Genomic DNA, 24198 nt, shown 5'->3' with positions numbered 1-24198 from the left:
GGGGGCTCAAGGGCAAGCTCTTCTGTTTCCAGTGGCACTGTAAATAAACTCTCTTTTGCAAGACTCATTTCAAACTATATTGAAGGGAGGCAAAACAGGCCTGGTTCAATTCCAGGCATAGATTTCCATCACAGGCATTAAGTCGTACTTTTAATGTGTATAATTAACACAGGATTCCAAGCATTGTAGACACTCGGGGTTCTATTTACCCAGAACTTATCCATTACACTATATAAAGCATGAACAAGAGCCAATCATCCAGTTCTAGGTATATGTTCCAGTAATAGCTCATCACTTGCTGCTTAAGCAGTAATTTGCTTCTATACTAACAATATACACTTTACAGGAAACACGCTCATAACTTATTATGAGTTTTTTACAGTGCCAGGGATGGAACCTAGGGCCTTACACATACTACTGTGCCACACTACCCCTACCCTCTTCTTACTTTGGGACAGGGCCCCTCTAAATTGCTCAGGCTGAGCTGAGGTTCACTCTGCAGCCTGGGCTGGCCTTAAACTTGTGATCCCCATGCCTCTCTTCTTTGAGAGGCCGGGCTCACTGTCCTGGGACACCAGGACTAGCAGCAAATCAACAAATGTTTTCATTAAAGCTTCCCCACCTTAATTTTCAACTTTGTACATTCTGGCTCCTTCCCAACACAAAGCCAAACTTACAGGCTATCCGGCTCCAACTTAAATTACTCCAGGCAGACAGGGAATGAGTGAATCTACAACTCCTGATTAATGTGAATAAACATGTGCAGAGCTAACATCCGGCGGAAACTGAAGGCAATCCTTGGCTGCACGTGATCACGGAAACCGAAAGGAAGGACACTCACACACTGTTCTCTCCCTCGTCTCCGAACCTCTGTCCCTGCCACTATGGGGCCATTTATTCCTCCACACTCCTGATGAAGCATACACACCACACATGCTGTCCCCTTGAACCGTGAATTTAGGTTTACTTCGCAGGCCCCTCCTGGATACGCTTCCATCTTCCTACCTTTGCCGGCCTTTCTCTGTGCTCAGTAACTTTGGTATCTCCAGATCCTGCTGTGCTCTGGTTAAGTCTCCATTCCCACCCACACCTCAGACCCTGTGTTCTCAGGGTCTCTGCCTTTATTTTCAGATTATTTTTCCTTTAAATGCTCCACCTCATAAGTACCCCAAGCCACCAACTCCTCTGCTCTCTCCAGAAACCCTTCCCTCTTCCTCTCTCCTCAGGCCACTTAGCTTTCCTCATCCACAGCAATCGTACTATTGCCAATACCCAAAGTGCTTTAGGTATTTTCCTGGCAGAACTAAGTGAACCCAAGTATCCATCTCTTTTGTCTATGCTTTTATGCCCATACACAGCCAGGCAGTAGCAGAATGGTTCCATTTAAGAAACTACTTTTATCAACTTGAAACTGACTTTTATACTGTCTTGATGTTTCCTGTCAACTTACACCAGACTGTTCAACTTTCTCTGTTACTGTGAAACCCCACTTTAGGCAGGTGACATTCATCCCTACCTTAAAGAGAAATGAAAGCTGTCAGGAAGGAACAAGCACCGGTACCTCCACGATTGGCAGCTCTGCTTTACTTCAACATTGCCTTCCTCACGCTGGTAGTTTCACGAAGGCAGGACTTCGTTTGTACAACTACCTTGATACACATAAAACTGTCAAAAAACATTGGCTACATAGCTAAATGGACCAGGATTCCTTGGCTTGTTTGTTTCTAAACTGACATTTGCAAGCCAGCCTCTCAGAACACCCTCGCATACACTGCTGCAGACATAATATAGTAAACCCTTTTTAGTGATGTTCTCGAGGTCTTATTAGCCACTGGCTAAGGTTCATTCATTTCACTTGGGTACCACGGTATAGATAAAATGTACTGGACGATCTTGCCTCCTACCCTAGGCCTTCGAACCGTACATCCATTTATGCACATATCCTGTGTGGAATAGTCAGTGTGCTCTGGTGGAAAGGCAGACAATCACACCCCCTTGCCTGAGCCTCTCAGAAGCCCATGTGACTCCTGACCACATTTCTGAATGAAGCCTTTTGGTCCTCTTGCTACACATTGGTTTGCGGTTCTTACAGACTGTCGAGGGAATGGGCTGTGTCAAGGTGAGGGTATAAGAGTTTGATCTGCATTCTTCTTAAGTTGTTGCAGGACTAAGGGACTTAATGCCTAGTTCACACAAGGAAATCAGAAGCCTGGTAGACCAAATCACTTTCTTCCTTCAGAGAGAGCTACTACTGGTTCCCTAAGGCAAGCCTAGAAGAAGCTACATAGAATCTGAGGCTGAAGAACTGTGGCTCGGGATACAACATGCTGACATGGCAGACACCGATCATTCCTTCCCTCCAAACATCCCTTCCTCCGCTCCTCTCTCTCTAGGCAAGGCAAAGCACAGCTGGCTAATGCCTTTTGTGTGCGGAAAGATAGTCTGGTGTATTTACGAGCACATCGTACCTTCACTAGGTTCAAGATGATGATGGGCGACCCAAACCGCTGGAGCATCTGGTCAAAGTGAAGAGCAGCCACGTGTGCAAAGGGATCTGCCTGGTCCACTGGCAAGAGGAAAGGAGAGTGGGGCTATTAGGCAGGAATATACGACGAGTAGGGTTTTCAAAACATTGAAAAGAAATACGGTTCAATTAATCTAATCCAGCAATTTCCTTTCCAAGCTCTGGATCAGGGAGCTCACCAAACACTCATTCAGTATTAAATCTGAATGACTGTCATTTCTGAAGTAAAATAGCACACAATTTACTAACAGTTAAAATTAAGAATAGATTCACTGCAGAAACCTAATAGAAGTTACTCCTCCATATAATCTTGCTCAGAGGGCCAAAATTCTCTCCAAAACCCTACCACTTCTCAGAGCTATGTGTCAATAATCATCATTTGAATGACCGGCCACGCACGTGTAATGGGTGGTTTAGGCATCATGGTTGAGATGTCCTGGGACCAGTATAAGGGAACCGATCCTCTCACTTGTACATAAGAAGAGTAGCTGCCTGCCGTAAAAGACATTACAGAGGCATCACAGAGGATTTGCTCGGTCTCCACTTCATTTGCAACGTCACCCTAGGAAGAAAGGTGCAGTTAAAGACAGCTCATGCTCTTCGAACTTCTAAATGAAAAAAATTCAAACACACGGTGAAGTGGTAACTCCTGGCGTCAATACTCAGAGCACACACTGAAAAAGCCAAACCACGGAAACATGATAAAGAAAAGCAATTAACAATAGCAGAGAACAGACTAGAAGAACTCAAATTACTCAACACAAATAGCAAACAGCAGCCTGACCGGAATAAATTGCAGGATGGCAGGGAAAAGAAAAACAATTATGTGACATTATCCAGGAGATAAAGAACACAAGAATCTAAAAACTCTTTTTTAACGACTTCCTATCTTACTTTTTTCTCATTTATTTATTTTACTCACGTTACATCCCTGTAGACTCTTCCCTCCTCCTCTCCCAGCCCCACCCTCTCTTCCTTCCCCATTCCCCCATCCCAGAATCTAAAAATTTCAATTCTGAAGACCAAAAAGAAGACTGGAAGAATGCCTGTTATTTGAAGGACTCAAGGGGAAGATGGGAGACTTTGGGGAACCCTGACTTATGGAAGTATATAAGGGTGTGATAAAGGATATTTCGGGAGGTATTGATAACCCTGGTTTGGTTATCCTTTCAATATCCAAAAGCAAATAACGCAGCCACAAAACTCTAGTTGTTCTTCAACTACCGAATAAAACGACTTGAAGTATTGATCTAAGTTTAAGAATGGTGTCGCTACTTAAAGCCAGAATCAGAGCCTCCATCAATCACACTCAAGACTCGGCAGAGCAGGGTATTGCAGAGCAGACAGAGCACATGGGAGATGACACAGGATGAGGCAGGTAGGTTCTATAGTGCTCTTCCGGGTGTAAAGAGCAAAATGAGTACGGGGGGGAGGGGGGAAGGGGCCAAGTGTATCCCACACCATGTTGTGCAGCCTTCCCGTTACGGACACCCTTCCAGCACTGAGGAGCTGCCCTCTCCTCACGCTTCAGTGGGGGCCTGGCTGTTTGGGCTCAACATTTTCCAAGCATTTCAGTCATGGCTCACTTTCCAGAACAGTGGGCATTTCAAAACTCCACTGCACAGCTCTCTCTAAGACAGTTCACTGCTCCAAACATTTGTAGATTGGTCACTTTTCCCTAGGAGTTACATACTCTGGAGAATGATTTATTCTCAAGATAATACCCCAAACTTAAAAAGAAAGAAAGAAAAGAAAAATATCTCCACTTTAAAAACTCCACAGCTTAGGGCTGATGAGATGGCTCAGTGAGAAGAGGCACCTGCTGCCACGCCTGGCAACCTGAGATCCATCCCTGGAACCCAGGGATGGAAAGAGAGAAATGACTGCTACAAGTCGTCCTCTGACCTCCACATATGCCTTAGCACATGCACGTGTGTGCAAATGCATACATCCATGCACCTGCGCACACGCGCACACACGGAATGCACTATTAGGATGCTAAGAGGTCGCTTAGAAGTCCGAAGCATCATCACTGTCAGCAAGGCTGATGTGAAAGGTTGAAACAGTACAGAGATGTGCTCTGTCATCTTACCTCACAGTTTGCACCTCTTTTGAGGAAGCGAGTCCCGGCAAACTTACTGGATCTTCTGGCTATGAGCGTCACATACACTGGTCGTCCATAGATCAAAAGCTCTTAGGAACCGAGTTAAAGTGTTTCAGCATTTGCAACGGACACAGAAAGCTACAAGAACCATTATCCTTCACGCACTGAATACATCTTGTCCAACAGCCTCAGGACACTAAGCACTCCTCGGAGAACGTAATGGCACAGGACCTGATGGTGCCTCAGATCTGTCCCAGTTTAATGGCAACATGTTCAAGTGGTGAGTTCTGTGATTCTCCAAGGAATTATACAAACCACTGTATTACGTCTCTCCTCAGAAGCAAGTAAGAAGTACAGCTAATCCTTCCTCACTCAATGGAGCCATATACCTCTCCACAAGGGCATGTGTTCTCTGATGCTGAGTGTAAACTAGGAAAAAGCTGTTGATGCTTAGGGAAGGCGTGTGTCTAATACTGAAAAAGCAATGCAAAGTCTAACACTGAATGTGTCACCCTGAACTGCTTAACCAATACGCAGCTTATTTATATCATCTTACTTAAGTTTCTGAATTATAATCTCACCTACTGAAAAATAAAACAGAAGGCAGCTGTAGGTTAACAATTATAGTCTAAAAGTCAAAAATGCCTTGAAGTCTGAAACTTCTGAGTGCCACTGTGACACCAAATAGTAAAATTCTATGCCTGTTACTCTAAAAATGTAGCATAAATATCTCCAGTCCCAGTGTTTAAGGTACACATGAAACATAGATAAACTTGAATTCCATTTTCAAGTTATCTAAGGTTTAGGCAAATATTCTAAAATCTAAAAATCGGAAAGGCTTCTAGTCGCAAGCATTCTGGATAAGATAATCATCAACCCGTACCAGGCTGTGGGGAGGTGAGCTGACATATCTGGGTGCAATTGCTGGTGCCTGGCCTGCAGTACATGCTTAATAAGCAGCAATTACTCCTATCATCACTCAGGCTTCCAGAATTCATTAAATGCCTGATCACCAGGAGCCCAGACTCATCATTTAAACTGATGAGCTTTAAAATGATGATCTATGATGCTGTTTACTATCTTAAAAAACAAACATTTATTATAATTACTATATGCCAGGCCCTGAGCTAGCTCCTGGAAATAAAAACCAGGCTAGAACTGCACTTTAGAAATGGTAGTGGAACCAGGGGTGTCTCCGACCTCTGCTTCAAAGTTCCTGTGTCTGCCACACCCAACCTCCCCTCCCCGCCCTCGGCATGGAGAAAGCAGCACTGAGGCCTCTCAAGGCTGTGCCCCTCGGCTGCCCCCTCCCAAAAGCTCCAGAGAGTATAAAAAGGCATAATGATGGCCGCACCACCCACCTAACAGCCTCAAACAACAACAACTAAAACACTCCTTTAGAGATTTTTCTGTAGGCTTTGAAAAGTCTGAGATGGAAGGGGAAAGTATCAAGTAAAAACAGAATTCACAAATGCCCTCTGTTGTCTCAAAGGGTGACAAGAAAAATGAACAAGTGCTAGGTAGCATGTCCTGCCCTTCTCCACCCCACAGCACGATGGCACCTTGGTGAAAGGTTTCAGCATTAGCTAGAACAAATGAAAAGTAAACCTGCAGGAGAAAAGCCAAGATGTCTTCTGAGCCCATCGGCCTACCTCAAAGGTCAACACGTTTCCATTACATTCCCTTCCAAGCCAGGTCCCCACTTCACCAGGCCTCAACTGCCACTGCCACCATTGTCTACCTGATACATAGCCCTCAACCCATTTTTGCTTCGTGTAGCTGGAAAATGTCTGTCAGCTCAAGCCTCACGGACCACTTTATACACATCACCTTCCTGAACTAAACTTCTGTGAGTCCTGGCACCAAATTCCCAGTCCTTAGCCTGAGTAAGGCAATCTGCTGAGTGCCAACCTGACTACGGAGGCAACCTGACTCCCCTCTTCCCTCTCCCGAGTCATCCCATCTCCCTGGCGTGGTACATACGAGTCACAAGAAAGACAGCTGTGTGTTTTCCCAGGTCTATCCTCACGGTGCTTCTCCAACCTGTGACCTCTCTTTGAACATCATTGCTAGGGCATCATTTATGTTTACGGCTTTGGTCAAGTTCTGTTCTCATGAGCCTGCCATGCTCGACCTCCTGATAGGCATCCCATTCCTCCTCCCACGTGCTCGGTCCTCACTGGTTGTAGCGAGAGTACTATGCACGCCTTCATACTGCTATTTATAATTTTTCTGCGCTCCTAACACGGATCTCTTCAGTGTCTGCCCTCTTCATTGCCTCTCTTCTTACATGGGTAAGTTTTCCTGTTGGGGTGCTGTGCTAGCTAGTTTTATGTCAGCTCGACACTGGCTAGCAGCATTTGAAAGCTGGGAACCTCGACTCAAAAATGCCTCTATAAGGTCAGCCTTCAGGCAAGCCTGTGTAATTTTTTTCCTAATTAGTGAGGGATGTGGGGAGGATACAGCCCATTTTGTGTGAGGACACCCCTGGGCAGGTGGTCCTTGGTTCTATAAGAAAGCAGGCTGAGGAAGCCATAAGGAGCAAGCCAGTAAGCAGTACCCCTCCATGGCCTCTGCATCAGCTCCTGCCTCCAAGTTGCTGTTCTGTTTGAGTTTCTGTCCCGATTTCCTTCAGTGATGAACAGTGCTGAAGGTGGAAGCCGAATAAACCCTTTGCTCCCCAGGAGGGTGTGGTCAGTGTTTCATCGCAGCAGACAGAGTGGCAGTTAGACTCTCACAATGTACGGCCTTCCTACGTGTTGGCCTAGCATCATGGGGTGCACCTGAAGTGTTTATAAAAAGATACTTGACTGCCCACAGAAGCCGTGGATAACGTACAGCAGCCAGTCCCGGTGCACGGTGTTTTTAATTATATCCAGAAGTTCACCGTTCCACACATACTTCATATAGGGCTCACTAGAGATCCCAAAAACACCTGAAAAACAAGTCAGAAACAGAAAGGTGAGGACATTGGCTGAGATCCTGCTCATTTCTGAGTTCCTCTGCTTGTATTTTTAGCGTTAGAATACAGGCAGCATTGCCATCTAGCAGGAGAATCAGCACTCGGGGCCCGGTGCTGTTTCCTTCAGAGTCAAAGAAGAAATGAGTTCTCTGACATATCAGAGGTTTTAAGTCAACAGAAAACGGGAGTCAAATGAAAGGCAAATGATGGACTCAGGAATGAAGACAAACGTGGCAGAGCAGGCCACAGAGAACAGTTTGAGGGTGCAGCGCCTGGGCCCAGGACTTCATCACCACCTCTTCGCAGTATGGCAGGGATGATCAAGAGAGCGCCTCACCACCCGGTACCCCTGCCCACCTGCACGTCTAATAGGGAGTTGCTGTGAGAATGATAGGGAGGGGTTCAGAATGGGTTGGTATACTGCTCACCTTCACACATGGCATTGGCTATTATAGCAAGGCTTCTGCATGTAGAGAAATCACCAAACACTGGCATATCAAGATGAATTTATTATTACATAGCAATGAGCGTCATAAAACTTATATAAAGTGAAAATTAAGAAATGAACATAACTATATACTAGTGGATTAAAAGCTCTGGACACCAGCAGTCAAGTGATCCCATTTTTCCACCCTTCAAAATGTGATGGAGTGGGGGGTCTGGAGAGGTGGCTCAGTGGTTAAGAGCATTGGCTGTTCTTCTGGAGGTTCTGGGTTCAATTCCTAGTACCTGAATGGCAGCTCACAACTATGTATGACTGTGGTCCCATTGGATTCAGTTCCTTTTTCTGATGTGCCTACATACACGTAATCAAAACAGATAAATATCAAAACAGATAAATACATAAGATAAATAAATAATCTTTTTTAAACGTGATCTGGGTATTTATTTAGGGTGAATAGGTTCCAATCTAATTTGTAAGAAGTAAGTGCTGAAGAGATGGCTCAGCAGTTAAGAGCACTCGCTACTCTTGCAAAGGACACAGGTTTGATTCTCAGCACCCACATGGCAACTCACAATAACCTGTAAGTCCAGTTCCAGGAGATCCAATGTCCTCATCTGACCTCCATGGGCACCGAGCTCACACGGGGTCACAGACACACCACACATAAACATGAAACAAACAAACAAAACCTAAATGCCCTCTGTCCTTTCAGCGCCTCACTCAAGAGAATGCATATACACTCGGGTGTAGCTCTGTGGTAGCACGCTTGCCTGGTATGCATGAGGCTCCACGTTCAGTCTCAGGCGCAGCATAAAATAGGCAGGGTGGTACATGTCTGGTCCATGCCTTTACTAATTTCAGTCTGGGGAGAAGACAGGAGGAGTAGTTCAAGAGCATCCTCGGTAAGTCTGAGGCCAGCCTGGGCTATATGAGACCTTGCCAGAGAGGAGAGAGATCAGGGCACGCTCTGGGGACTTGTATCAGACATTCTCCTGCCACTTTACACAAGTGACTTAGTGCCAAAATGGCTAAGGTCATGCCATCTTGTCCTTACTTTATTTCGTCTTTCTGGAGCTTCCTCAGCCTTCCCTCCCCCTCCCCTAGCCATAACCACCTTGGCAATGCTTTGGGGGCTGTCCATGGCCTGACCACAGTCCAGTCATATTAACCGGAAGTGATGTTCACGCAGGAAAAAACATAAAACTAACAGGGAGCGTAAATCACGAATGATTGTCTTGCAGTGTCTGGACAATGCTCTAAGCTCTGTAAGAGCACAGATGCTCCAACCCCTTCACACACGGATGTGAGTGTGGGATTTGTTTTAAAATAGCTGTGACCCTGAGCTTCAGCACCGAGACACTTTTCAGAGGTGTGACCCCTCTCTCTTGGTCACCTGCTAACAAAAGGACTTAATACTTTTAAACGGCTAGCGAGTGCACTTGCCAGTAACTATCTCAAATAGATCATCTCGGGTTCTCCATTACTTAGCCTATAAATGGGAAAAGCTAATCTCAGGGGTGTCTGGAATGAGCAACTTATATAAAGTCCCTAACGCCCTTCCCGATACGCCACACACCCCCTCCCCCGTTTCCTACCAGTTTTGTCACATAGAATGGTCCCAACCCCCAGGAAAGATATCTGAAACCTCATCGCCGGCACCTGGCAATATGTTACGTTAAATGAGGAGAAGAAAGAGAAGTAGATGGATTCAAGGCCACTAATCCCATGGCTGTGTACCGAGGAGACTATTGTGGCTCACGAAGGTGCCCTGGTGTGACCAAGGGTTCTCACAGGTGAACCATCCCGCCTCTTTTAGAGCGCTGGTAGCTTCATCACCACTGTTTAAGTTGCATGAAGTGGGGGACTCAAAGCCATAGCTGGCGCACAGCTCTTCCACAGATGACCTGCTCCAGCCGAGGTACGTTCACCTTATAAAGCAAGCCATTTGCTGTTGAGTTCTGGACCAAACCCAAATATCTGGCGATAAAGGGGCAAAAGGGCACTGCAGGTCTGGTTGGGAGGTGTCTCCAGGGACACCTAGGCTAGTCATGTTGTGGTCTAGCAATAATCTGATGGTGCCAGGGGAGTAGCTCGGCCTGTGACAGAAAGTCACAGTATCAGTGGCCTCCGACTTGCTGCAGACACTGCGTATGCTGACCATCTGATCCTAACTCTGGGCCTCAGTTTCCTGCCTCGTCTTTTCTGTACAACTGGCTTATACTTCCCCAGGGGGGATTTTCTGTGACTCAGAATGTCCAGCGTATCACAGGCAACCCGTGGCAACTTTTGCCCCAAACACTGACCAATCTCTATGAACGAAAACACGATGGTGTGCACTCTACGGCGCTGAAGGGAAAGTTCTCCATAAAACATCACCAAAAGACTAGATCTGATGTGCTCCATTAAAAAGCATATGAGCAAGTACTAGAAACTGACAACACAGTTTCTGGCTGGCCTATAAATAAAACCGTGTGGTGATTAATAATGGCCTTTGAAAGAATCAGACTAACTTTGTAACCTATGTTTCTTTTAATTGCCTTATAAGTTATATTTGCAAGTTTTAGGCCCATGTTAATTAAAGCCTCTTAGTGCTTCTCCAGAGAACTGAGGAATGTAAAAGTTCCTGACATTAGCCATCTGTGAGGGCAGAGATAAGAAAGAGAACAAGCAGAGATCTCTACTAAATGGAAAAAAAAAAATCACCAGCTGGCACCGGTGAGATGGGCTTTGTTTGGAAACTGGGCCAAATGGCCCCAATCCTTCTCCTGACCTTTGATCCAAAGCCTGTAACCCCCACTCCTCAGAACAGACACGGGATGAGTTAATCACCCTCCCACATTTAACTGTGGATGGCAGGAAATTCCAAACTGACTTGAAGATCAGATATTTATGACAGGGCTGACTGGACCTAAGGGTGAACAGAACTAACCAATTATTTTAAAAGTTAAACACCTCATTCAATCCTAAATCTCCAAGGAGGCAACCCCAGGAGATTCCTGCCTTGTGTCTTTTAAAAACCTAAGGTCTTTGTCTCCTGGTGCCACTCCTAGCTGACCAGCAGGGGTGACCCCATTGTACAATGGTAAAGAAGAGTCTCTTGCGTTTTTGCATCGATGGATGATTAGTTTCCTGAGTTCTCTTCATACCTTCTTATATTTAGGCTCTTGTTGGGCCTAACAGCCTTAAAAATAAACTGGTCAGAAAACCACCCAAAAAGATAAAGACCACCAAGGGATGGAGGGAAGAGGAAGGTGAGAGAATTTAATAAGGTGCCACATTAGCATATGCTAAATCCGAAGGGATCACATACCGCTGCCTCCCTGTGTAATTAATCCTTCGTCTTCAAAGATGTCGAAGCTCTCCTGGCGTTTCCTGGACGTTTCTGACTTTAACATCTCCAGGGGCATTCGCAGGACGGTGAGATTGTACTGAAGCGAGTGGGACAAGTCATAGCTGTAACTGAGAAGAGATTCAGATGGAAGAATTACAGAAGCAAGGCTACCCCACAGCACTGGCTCCGGGGAGGAGCTGCAGTCTGGGAGCTAAATTACTCTGCACCTGTCACGTCCCTTGACGCTGTTAAATGAGCAAAGCGCAGCCAAATGCATGATTGGGAATAAAGCAAAAGCCTCGCTCTCGTTTGTACTAGATAAACACAATTATGATGCGGGTCATACATATTTGTACTGGTACAATGTACCGGTTGGTTTGTTTGTTTGTTTGTTTATGTCATGATGAAATCAATCTAAGGCTTATGTTTTATTCCAAGTCACACCCTACGATGTCCACGAATATGGTTCTGTGCCTAGTACACTGAAGTAGATTATTCTCGTCAAAAGTGCATGGCTTTGCACAATAAAAATCACCTTTTTTTTTTTTCAGGAAGAAATGCAATTTAAAAAAATAATCTCATTTTAGAATTTTGAATTATAAAAATGAAATTATATTAGTCCTAATGCAGAGTTGTAACAGTGTCATTGTCCAGTTTCAGTTAATGATCTGTAAAGTTAAGTAAAAAAAAAATTAATTAGAAATAGGAAAAAGTATTTTGATACTGAAGTGTTACCAATAGCATCGTGACAGTAAGTACTTTTAAACTTATCCATTCAAATTTTCAAGAATCAGGTTTTTAAAAGAAAAAAAAATCCCAGAATTTAATGAGTTTAGATGTTCTCTTTCTATAATCTAATAAAATTAAAGTGACAGGTAGAAGTAAAACTAGGCTCAAACTTACCTAAAGTAAAAATTGCTAGATAGATCCACATTTTGAAATATCCTTAGGTACCTAAAAAAAAAAAAAAAAAATTAAAGCATGCTATAAGCATGAAATATTATTTCTCATGGTTTAACCCACAGTCAGGGATATCCTTACGGTAGTAAATGTGCCTGCCAAGCATCCCTCAGACACCCACCTGCACCTTAGTTTGTGCCTCATTACACAGTGACTGTGCTCCCAAATGGGCAGGGCACAGGCGGGGTGGGCGTGGAGGGTGGGGGGTAAAGACAGTTGTTGTTATTGTTGTTTCCAGTGAGCTTTACAGGTGCTCAGAGGATGGAGTAAGGACAGTTACACAAGTAAACAAGATGCTGCGGGCTGCCATAACTTCAAGTTGGAAAGATGGTTACCATGAAAACAGAGGAGGCTAGAATACAATATCCCTCCACGCAGCAGGAGCACGGTTCAAGGTTTCTCATCTTTGCTTCACATTCATGTTCAGAGAAGTAACTAAAACATACTCTCAGAGTTATAATTCTCTTCAGTTTCGACAGCCCCGCTCCCTCTCCAGAGGTAACTTCTGCATTACTGCTCGCATCCTGAGGCCACGGTGTCTTTGCCATGACATTACAGAGATCTTCATAGAGTCCATTTTCACCACCTCAAACACTGTCTGCTACTCTGCAACTCTTTGTTCTGTCTGAATGCGTAGCTTCACCAAAAGCTAAGAATTCCACTCGTTGAACTGTTTGATAGGTTGCACATGCTCTAGGCCGTTTTTTAGTTCGGCATTCCTCAACTAGACCGTGTGGCCGGGGCATGGGAGTGCACACCTGTGACCCCAGCATCCGGGAGGCTGAGGCAGGAGGCTCACTCTGAGTTAAAAAAAAAAAAAAAAAAAAAAGATACAATGCAGCCAAGAGTACTATATGTTCTTGCCCACACTGAGGCCCTTGCACAGAGTTTGAACCACTGGTGTAGACAACGAATATTTTCAGCTTTACTGAAATATGTAAAACTGTGTTTGCGAAGGGTTGAGACAGTCTAACTCCAGCTCCTGGGGTATGGAATCGCTGACACCACTGTGTAAGCTGGAGGGTAAACATTTTCCCCACGTTTCTCCTAGCATTTGATGACAGCGGATGCTTTAACCACTCCCCACCCGACTAACGAGAAGGAAACAGCCCCTTGTTAGGTTTGATTACTAGCAAAGTACACTCCTCTGCTGCCTGCGTCTGCCCCTCTGGAGCGTGTCTCAGGGATAGGCTGGCCCTCGCTGGTCAAAGAAGCCTTCAGAAGGTCTCAGCGCCGAACCCCGTCAGGTCTGTCTACATGACCGCTGCCTCCTAGATTGCAAAGACACGTTTAATTGTGAAAGTGTTCACCTACGTCACCACTTTCCTTGTGCCTCGTGCTTTCTGCGTTTCATTTAGAAAACCTTCCTCCGTGCCAGGATCATAAAACTATTTTCCTAAGATTGTCTTTGTACTTCTGAAATTGCTTCTTTGGTATTATCAGAGATTAGAATCTAATTTCATTTTGTCAAATGGAAAACCAACGAAACTTAAGTCTGTCTTCACCACTGTATCTGTTGGGTCCCTGTTTCCTATGAAATGTGGGTCGTTTCCTGGGCCTTCCTGTCTGTGCTGACGAATGCCAATGCCCTCATCCATAACCAGCAGTCTCCCCACAGGTTGTCATCTCTTCCTCTCAATTACTGTGGCCACTACATCTGCTTAGACTTATCCCTACATTTAAATTTTTTCTTTATTTTTATTTTATGGGTATGAGTGTTTTGCCTGCAGGTGCTTATGTGCGTGCCTGGTGCCTGTGGGGACCAGAAGATGGTGTGGAATCCCCTGGATTTGGAGTAACAGATGGTTGTGAGCTACCAGGCTCCACCAGACCAACAAAGGGTCTTAACTGCTGAGCCATCTCTCCAGCCTCCTCTTTGCCCTTTTTGTTTCTGTTCTTTTTAGTTGTCCAAACTAAGACCAACTTTTGATTTTTCTATGTGAATTTTAAAGCCTTGTTTTGCTTTTACATTGAATTTAAGTGTGTGCTGTGGTTTATGTGCACATGAGTGTCCATAGAAGCCAGAAGTGGTCATTGCCCAGAGCTGGAGCTACTGAAGGGTGTACTGGGGTTATGTAAACATGAGTACCAGCACCCACAGAGGCCAGGAGTGGACACTGGATCTCCCAGAGCTGGAGCTACTGGCAGCTGTGAGCGGCTGATGTAGGTGATGGGAACTAAACCTGGGTGCTCTGCAAAGGCAGCAAAGTGCTCCTCGCTGCTGCGCCCTCCTTCCAGCCCCTCAATATGAATGTTTGGATTTGGGTGCATTACATCTCAATTTTAAAGAAAACTAACCTTACGCTCATAAGCCATCATCCATGAACAGGTGGGTATCCTTCAATTATTTAGGGCTTTAAAAAAACCTAGTACTGCTTTACATTTTCTCTTTTCAATTTTATATTAGTTTATTACTGTTTTACATTTTCAACACTGAATTTTAGGTAGTTCTTGCTGTATTTATTCCCAGGTATCACATGGTCTTCAGCGCTGTTGTGAATGGCATCATTGAGTTTTCTCTTTGGTTACTGTCTAGGATGGCTATTCTTGGGTATCAGCATGACTACATCTGGAATTAACTAAAATCTGAAAATGGAGGGCACTTCTGTGAGGAATTTCTACTAATCTTGATCTCTGAGGTAGGAGGAGAGGCCTTTAATCCAGGTCTTGAGGTGGGAAGACATACCTCAAACCGGGCACCTTCTGCTGGAAGCCTATACAAGGACATCGAAGAAGGAAGCTTTTGCTCTTTGCCTATTTGCCCTCACCTTCCTAGCAAGTCCATTCCTCCTCTGGCATTGAGCCTACTTCTTCAGGATTCCAGCATATATTGAAGATCAGCTGAGATGAACAACTACTGGATTCTTGGACTTTGCATTCGCAGCCAGCCAGCCATTGTTGGATTAGCTGGACCACAGCTTATAAGTCATTCTAATAAATCCCTTTTTTATATAGAGATTCATCCTGTATGTTCTGTTACTCTAGAGAACTAACTGACTAACACACTGCCCATGGGTAGAAACATTACTGGTTCTTATACAACGATTATTCTCCTTCTGTCAACTTGCTGAGTTGTCTTGTAGAGTTGTCTCTTTTTTCGCTTAATTCCTAATTTTTCTGATCTACTTTTTATTCTATAAATACTGCATTACCTGGGATTCTAAATGTAATGCTATTAGTTATGGCAGCATATTTCTTGATAGCTCCTTGCCTTAATTAAAAGCAATGCTTTTAAAGTTTTACTTGTAAGAATAATTTTGATTACAGGCTTCTAATAAACACAACATTGTTGGAACAGCTTTGCTAAGATTTAATCACAAAGATCTGGAATTTTGCCAAACCTATCTCTGGTTCTATGAAGATGCTCTTAAGTCTCCTCAAAACCGCCTTAGAGTGGCATGCTGTTCCGGTAAATGTCCCGCTGTCAATGCAAGTCTGCAACTAAAGAGAACCTCCACCTACCAAATGTATGGAACTTTTAGAAGTATTGCATTGTATTTCCTGATATTTTTTCTAAATATTGTTACTAACTGCATTACTGGATAACATATTTCTATAATTACGTAAGGAATTATTACTTCATTCCTCCTATAACAAGCTATTGATATAACTGTACTATATTGTAGATGTCTACATACTATACAGTATTAATTGTAAGATAATTTTATTTTTAAGATTATTAAATCACTATATTAAACAATATGACAGAGGATAGCTAAATTCTAAACTATTACCAACCATAAAAAATGTATATATGCCTTGGTGTCCTTTTAATTTTTATAACATGACATCTACTGAACCAACCCTTTTAACTTTAAATCTATCAATTGAAAATAGCATTCCTCACATTCTCACGTCTCCAATAATTTCACCAAATCTCTAAAAGAGTTCAGATCAGGGAAAAAGAAGAGTCCAGTGAAAGCCAATATGACCTTCTTCTAAAATTCACCATTAGGCTCCTCTGCTGAGACTGCATTTTTCTAAGTCGCTTAACGAAAAAACCTTAATGTGGAAATCTGAAATTGTCTTAGGCACAGGCTTGATGCCACAACGGGCAATCTCTGATGACATGTCACAGTCAAAGCACGGGGACACCAGCTACTACACACAATGATCTTCAGGCCACGTAGCCAGGTGCAGGTGGGACACGACTGAATTCTGTCCTTAGACTTGAGTCCCATCCCCAAGATACTTTGTTTTGTTTACATGCATATTCCAAAAGTGTCAAAGTGCAAAACACTTCTGGTCCCACGCATTTCTCACAAGAGATTCTTAATCTGTACCAAGAGTCCCTGAGTCTAATATTAACTCAGTGCTTCCTAGAACTGGACCAACAGAGTCCTTTTATAGCTCTGTGTACACCTGTGCATACATGCACACGCCTTCACCAAGAATCTAAGTGAAATTCACAGGCTGTGGTTTGGCTCCAAAAGTACACAAAAGCCTCTATCTTTTTTTTTAAGGACTTGCATATTTTTTTAAAGGTCTTGTAAGACCACGTCTTGCAAAGGGTCCCATGATATAGATTTAACTGATTATTTCCACACGCTTGTAACATTTTCAGCAGAATTACTCACTAAGTTTGTGTTGGTCCCAATGCTTCACACTAAACGGTAGTATTCGGGCCTGAGAGATGGCCAGGTGGGGGAAGCACTTAACAAGCATGCGGGTGTCCCAGCATGAGAGTCCAGGAGTCACTGAAGGCTCCTCCAACCCAGGCCAGTGGGCAGGCAGGGGGACACAAGCCTTCCTGGGCCACGCTGGCAGCCATTCCAGCTGGAAAAAGCAGCAAGCTCCGGGTTTGGGGAAAAGCCATATCTCAAGGAAATAAGGCAGAAAAACAATACAGCAGGATGCCCACCACCTGGCCTGTAAGCAGAAACTGGAATTTTGACCCAACATTTGATGTTTCTATAAAACATTTGTATTTCTTTGGTTCTGTTGTTGTCAAAAATAAATAAGAAGTTGCTGGCAGCCACTCGTACCTCGCTTCATCAGGGTGAGTAATCCGGACAGAGTCATTGGGGATGTAAATCATATTTGTATCTTCAATCTTGTATATTGAATGGCCTCCAATATCTGCCATCTTCCTCCGCTTAGTTATTAACACAATATAGTAACCTTCTAAGAACCTGACAAAACCTGTGAAAGAAGACAAACAAATATAATGTCACATAAACTTGGTAACGCACATGATATTAGACACATATTTACCAAAGACTTCATACATTTCCCACTTTAATACTTCATAGCTTTCTAGCTATATAAATTTCTGGCACTTACATAACCTAAGATTATTACGGGGTAGGGGCTGGAGGTGCTGCTCAGCTGATAGAGTGCTTGCCTGGCAGGCACAGAGCCCTGGGCTCAGTCCCCAGCACTGATTCAACCAAGCATCCTGGCGTGAACTTATCATCTCGTCACTTGAAATGGAAGCAGGAAGGTCAGGTGTTCCAGGTCATCTTCAGCTACACGGTGAATTTAGGGCTAGCCTCGGTTACATGACACAGGCTCAGTTATAGAAAGTATACTATTAGACATATAGGACACCTAGAGAACAAATATTGTATATAACTTATACATTATACGTAAGATTAAGGAAAGTTGCTCAAGGGAACACTTTCAGTTCTGCATAAAGGAATCTTCTAGAAGCCTGATAATAAAGACAAGTAAGCACTGAGTTGTAAACTTAAAAATGAGTAAGATGAATCATTTTTCGATTATACTGAAATTCTAGAGGCACATGCACACAGCTACAGGGCACAATCCCATAAGGCAGATACAAATCAAAGAAAAAAGAAACTACAGTAAAGGAAAACAATGTAAAAAACAAAACAAAACAAAAAAAAACAAAAACAAAAAACTGCAGTCTGGCTGAAGAAGAGGCTCCTGGTAGACTGCTTTCCCAGGCCTGATCATCAGCACTGAGAAAAGGCAGAGCAGAGTGGGATAAACCCATCCTCTGAAGCAGTCATCCCCGTCCCTGACTTTCCTAACTGATTCGGCAAGAAGCTCACTTGTAACTACAGCACACTCTGGCTGAAAGATAAATATTGGATGAACCACTCAGAGGCTTGTCCTGGATGGGAGGTTCTGGAGCATTTCAGATTTTCGATTTTGTAATTAAAGATATTCAGCTTATGTTACGGAGTTTACAAAATAATGCTTAATTTTGTGTCAAATAAAAATGTGTATATCCTATATCAGTGACTAACTGAAGAGCCAGATACTAAGACAGCCTAGTCTACAAACCAAGTCCAGGACAGCCAAGGTTACACAGAGAAACCCTGTCTTGAAAGAACCCCCCCCCCCAAAAAAAAAGAGACAGATATTTTGTTGCTGGGTAGTATTAAGTTCTCACAAACCCAGAACTTACAAAACAAACACCTTTGGGCCCCAGGACTCTTGCTGAGAGTTAAAACAACTTTCCCTAGTGGTAGAGAGGGCCACTGCTGAAAAGGCAATGGGAAGACGGTATAAACAAATGGATAAGTATCTACTCAAGAAAACCTACTAAATCTTGCTAAGAACAGCAGGCTGTGGCATGCGTGCAGGACTCCTCTCTGAGCCAAACAGCCACTATCTTTGTGAGTTCTGCTGTGCCTGCTTGCAAAAGGTAGCACACACAGACTTGGCCGTTGGCCTTCCCTCACAGGAAGGGGTCACGCACCCTCAGCTGAGAATCTAGACACTCCTCCCAACTGCCTGTAAACAATTCTCCTGTCACTGTTCCTTGCCTCAGGATTTAGGAGAGAGGATAGGTAAGTATTTTCTAGAATGTCAGTGTCCTTTGGTATTTCTGAGATAAGACTAGAAAAAACAGCTCTCTATCTAGTCCTCACTGATCCGAAACTTCCTTCTCATGGCTAGAGTGAATATATAAAATAAGTATCCATAAGAATAATAACTGCATTCGGTACATGGCACGTCATTTTACTTGTGAGGGAGTCTTTCAATGTCTTCATCACCTAGGGGCAGCCTTGAGCCAAAGAGGCCTCTGACTCCGACAGGAGTGGCTAAGAGTGACACCTGTAAGAGAGACATGGAAACGCTTTACCCCTGCCTACAGCTTACGTGTGTGTAGAATTAATACCTAGTTATCAGTCGATTCACACAGGCTTTCTAGTATTGAAATCTTGGTGAGCAATAGAAAATTGGGCAAAGAAAACTGCTGAAAGTAACCATGTCAAGAGCAACCACAAATTCCCAGTGCCACAAAAACCAACACTGCAGCAGTCTAGGTTTAATATAAGGGCGGCCAGCCCAATACAATGCCATAATAGGGCACCTATGTTAATGCAATCTAATAACTTCCCCTCACTTTCTTATACTTAATCATCAAGGGAACTTCCATTTCGAATAATACTAGCTACTAGGGCTATATATACTACATACACCTTGGGAAATTACCATCAGAAAGTTGTGCTAGGGGCTGGAAATTAAGAATTAGTTGTTCTTGCAGGGGACCCAAGTTTGATCGTCAGCACCCATGGCAAGTGGCTCACAGCCTCTTGTAACTCCAAAAGCAGGGGTTTCGGATACCCTCTTCTGGCTTCTGCAGGCATTTTCAAGCACACGTACACGCACGCGCACGTGCACGCGCACGCACACGCACACACACACACACACACACACACACACACACTTAAAAATGACTCCTCTGGACTATCTTCTAGCCCAGGTTCTCAATACTCCTGCCCTTTATAGTTTTTCCTGTTGTGGTGACGGGCAACCACAATATTACTTTCTTGCTGCTTCCCAGCTCTAAGTTTGCTGCTGTTATGAAATAATATAAATATCCGCCAGGCGACCCTGTGGGGGTCATGATGCACTGGCTGAGAACGACTGCTCTGGTCCATCTAGCCATCTATCTAGTCACTAGAGGGATGGCTCGGCAGTTAGGGGCACTGACTGCTCTTCCAGAGGACCTGGGTTTGATTCCCAGCACCTACACCGTGGCTCGCAACCATCTTTAACTCCAGCTCCAAGAGAAACAACACCCTCTTCCGGCCCCCACAGGCTCCGGGCATGCACACAAGTGTACAGACATACATGTAGATAAAATACTCATATAAATAAAACAAAACATTAATAAAAACAAATATCATAAGCTATAGTAAAATATCAGCACTAAAAAATAAAGCTAGACTACTAGGTTACTATTAAGTTAAAAAATATTGTACTTGAGACATATTTCTTCCTAAGTCTTTTTTTCTTAAAATACAATCAGTACTTGAGGTGGAATTTAACCAACATGGAACTTATAAATTTAAGCATATGGATGCAAATGATATTAAACAAGCCTTCTCAAGTCCTCAAACATGTATCTAATCAACAAGGAGCCTCGAAGGACTTGCCAGGAGCCAGTAGAAGGCAAATCAAAGGAGCCAACACAGAGGTAGACCTTACTGTGCTAATTACTTTTCTTGCTAAGGGAGAAAGATTTACTTCGGTTAGCTGGTTTACAGTCCACAGGGTGGAGAAGACGCAGGAAAAAAAAAACAAAAAACAAAACAAACAAAAAACCTCAGAGAAAGATGAATGCTGTCATTTAGTTCTTCAATTCAGCCTGAGACTCCAGCCCACAGGATAATGTCACCCACAGTCAGGGCGGGCCTTCCCTCCTCAGGCAAGCCTTTCTGGAACTTTCGTAGACATACCCAGAGTGTTCTCATGGCAATTCCAAATCCCATCAAGCTGACAATAGAGTTTACCCATTACCCATGCCTTACCACTCTGTCTTCATGGGCAGCCGCCAGGACCCGAAATGGGCCTCAAAAAGGATGTAGAAGCTGAGACACCGTGTTTAGAGAAAAACAACTCAAATGTGTCGGGGTATGGTAAAGGTGTCAAGAAGCCGAATTGAAATAGCCAGTGCCATAACGTCCACATTGTTAACATCAGCAGCGATGAGCCGGTCCATGCTGTGCTAGTCTAGCAGGCTTAGGAAACACTCAACATTCCAGCAGTCGAGAAGCTGTGGTTGAACGGCCTCTGCCTTCAATCCCAAGTTCCCCAAAGCCCTGAGCAGTCTGCCTTTGACGTGATAACTACCTCCCAGCATCCCAGATCCTACAGGCACCTTTGATTTGCCTAGTCCCCTCCCTAATTCCGCGCAGATCGTATTCCATCCTCAGGATGCGGTGTAAATCTCCTCTGCTACCGGAAATCTCTCCTGCCCACTCCAGATCTAAGTAATACAAAGTCCAACGTGATTTAACTTTCCTTCTGTGTCTTGGCTGTGTAATTATAGCTTACAGTCACCCTGTCTGCACTGGCTTCTCACCTCTGTCCTAGCACAATCAGGCACAGAGCTATCTGTGATGGCTAATGTCACCAGGGGGTCGAGTCTGAATCTGAGCCCACTTCCAGAGTAGATTAACTGAGGCAGGAAGCCTCACTCGGAAGTGTGCGTTACCACCCATGGACGGGCCCAGGACCGAACAAAATGGAAAAGATGGGACAGAGTAAGCGGGGCCCCAAGGTTCACGCCTCTCTGCTTCCTGACTGTAGCTGTGCTGTGACCACTTGCCCCAAGCCAATGCTACCATGCCTCCCCTGCCAGGAAGGACAGCACCCTCCAGCTTGGGAGGCAGAGGCAGGAGGATCTCTGTGAGTTCAAGGGTAGCCTGGTCTACAGAGCAAACTCTCGGCCGGCTAGAGCTACATAGTGAGACCCTATCTCGGAGAATGAGGGAAAGGGAGTGGGAGAGGGAGAGGGATATCAGCACTGGGTCTCTGAAGAAGACTAAGGGCCTAGCATGGCTTGGAATCCCTTACCTTGAAGTTCTGCTGAGTCCCAGTGACTTACACTGTACAGTAAGAATAGAATGCTTTCCCTCTGTGATTCTGAAGAAACTTTCTAACGGAATAAGAGTTTGCTATCTGTATTGGCTAGTTTTTATGTCAACGTGACACAAGCGAGGGTCATCTGGAAAGAAGGGGTCTTAGCCAAGAAAATGCTTCTCCGGGGCTGACCTGTGGGAAAGTCTGTCAGGCATTTCCTTGGCTGACGTTTGATGCAGAGGGTCCAGCTCACTGTGAGCATCACCCTCGGGCCGGTGGTCCTGGATGGTATAAGAAAGCAGGCTGCTCAAGCCATTGAGAGCAAGCCAGTGAGCAGCACTCTTCCGTGGCCAATGCATCATTCCGGCCTCAAGTTCCCGCCTCAAGTTCCTGCCCTGCCTTCTCTGGATAATGGACTACACACATAAGCCAAATAAACCATTCCCCCAGGTTGCTTGTGGTCATCGAATTATCACAGCAATAAAAGCTCTAAGATATCATCCAGAGAAGGGGTCTGCAACAGACCACACTGTCACCTGTCCTTGGGGGAATCCTGTTCACTGGAAAGCAAGTTTTACTGTACTTTTCATTCCCCGGCAAGCCAGACAGAAGAGTGTTCTGAGCATTTCTCTACTTGCTAGTGTCTACATCAACCTGCCCAGTGCTGGGCACATGAGTGGGTATTGCTCATATGTTGAAGATGGCGTTTAAAGCAGCCAGGGCCACAGGTGACATGTTAAGACTATACAGCTGGAGAGCCCTATAGCTCCCTTTAATTTGTACCAAAATAAACAGACAGGGGAGGGGGGAGGCACATTTCATACCGACGACACCAAAGGCTGAGACAGCTCGAAACAACCCAGAGGATCCTTTCTGGCTCATCTTCGTTCTGTTTCCGAGATCCAGTCGGCCAAGAAGTTCCCGCACTTCCTGTTGGCTGTATACGTGCTGTGAGACAAGGACAGGCCACCTGTAATCCCAGGGTCATGGATTTGCTCTGAAAACTGCAAGCTGCTTGCAAGGCTCATGGGTAAGGTGTCATGAACTACGTAACGTACACCTAAGCGACGACGGGAGGAAGGGAGCAAGTTCTAGTACCTGGCCCATACTGACCTGCTCAAAATTACGTCAGAACTGTAGACTCTAAACTTGGGGTTCAGAGGTCAAAGGGTCCACCTATTTCAGGAAGCTGGTGACCCCCTTAAAATGAGAAAGACCCTTGTGCACTTGAGAAAGACGTGGCCAGTAACTGTTAGTGCCTCAAAGGCCTCCCTCATCAACCATCCCCACCCCCAGTAAAACCAAGAACACTTCATTATATTGGTAAAAGCTTCCAGGCAGGTCTGAAACGGACTTCCCAAAGCAGGGCAGGAAATCAAAAACCATATTAATGATCTATCTACAGTTGCTAGAACACAGGACATACTTCTACAAAGAGCCTAATGAAAATGATTCCAAACTATAACTACTAATGTACTTCACAAAGAGGGGCCTATACGTGTAACGGAAGTTTTGGTTTCTTTAAAAACTCAGTGATATTATGTAAATATGTTTTTATTCTAATCCCAAGTGTGAGGCTTTAGTTTGGGCTTTAGTTTGTCCACAGCTGATAATTGCCTCCTGTGGGATGTGGTCTTTGCCAGCACAGAAAGGGGCGTGGTCTGGGACTCTGAGGGACATAAACAGGAGAGCCTGGGTTGAGATGCAGTGTTGACCTGTGGCAATTTGGAGCAGACAGATGAAGAGAAACACTCTGTGGCGCAGTGGCTTGGAGGAGACTGCTTGATGAGTCTGCCGTTGACGGAGGTTGGTATAGCCCCCCAAAACCCATCAACCCCAAACAGCCAGGAGAAGTAAAGGGGTCTGCGCCCCTCTCGCCACTAACCTCTCTCCTGCCTGGGGTTGGCTGGGTTGGGAGGGAGAGGCTTTAAGGAACCCCAAATAAAAAAGAGTTTTAAAAACAAAGGCTACATATGTGGATTCAGCCATATACGTATTTAGGCAGGAGCTTCAACACTAAGAGTAAGCTCCCTCATCTGGAAAAGCATGTCAACACCACTCCATTACACGGTTCCTTTCGCTAACA

General features: G+C 44.5%; 1 protein-coding gene across 1 annotated transcript in view; it reads right to left on the bottom strand.

Moving 5' to 3' along the window:
- The window catches only part of Fig4 (FIG4 phosphoinositide 5-phosphatase), a 100954-nt gene that overhangs the window by 59699 nt on the left and 17057 nt on the right, over window positions 1-24198 (bottom strand). Inside the window, exons 3-10 of the mRNA XM_055616169.1 lie at window positions 22937-23060; window positions 17312-17468; window positions 12270-12320; window positions 11346-11494; window positions 7435-7563; window positions 4617-4717; window positions 2924-3086; window positions 2469-2566 (exon numbers count right to left, since the gene is read on the bottom strand). Of these exons, the coding sequence (XP_055472144.1) occupies window positions 2469-2566; window positions 2924-3086; window positions 4617-4717; window positions 7435-7563; window positions 11346-11494; window positions 12270-12320; window positions 17312-17468; window positions 22937-23060 (972 nt within the window). The remainder of the gene's footprint in view (window positions 1-2468; window positions 2567-2923; window positions 3087-4616; window positions 4718-7434; window positions 7564-11345; window positions 11495-12269; window positions 12321-17311; window positions 17469-22936; window positions 23061-24198) is intronic.

Source organism: Psammomys obesus, unplaced genomic scaffold (genome assembly GCF_907164565.1).
Source record: "Psammomys obesus unplaced genomic scaffold, mPsaObe1.curated_primary_1811, whole genome shotgun sequence".
NCBI classification, from domain to species: Eukaryota; Metazoa; Chordata; class Mammalia; order Rodentia; family Muridae; genus Psammomys; species Psammomys obesus.
This window is presented reverse-complemented; position numbering and strand designations above follow the sequence as displayed.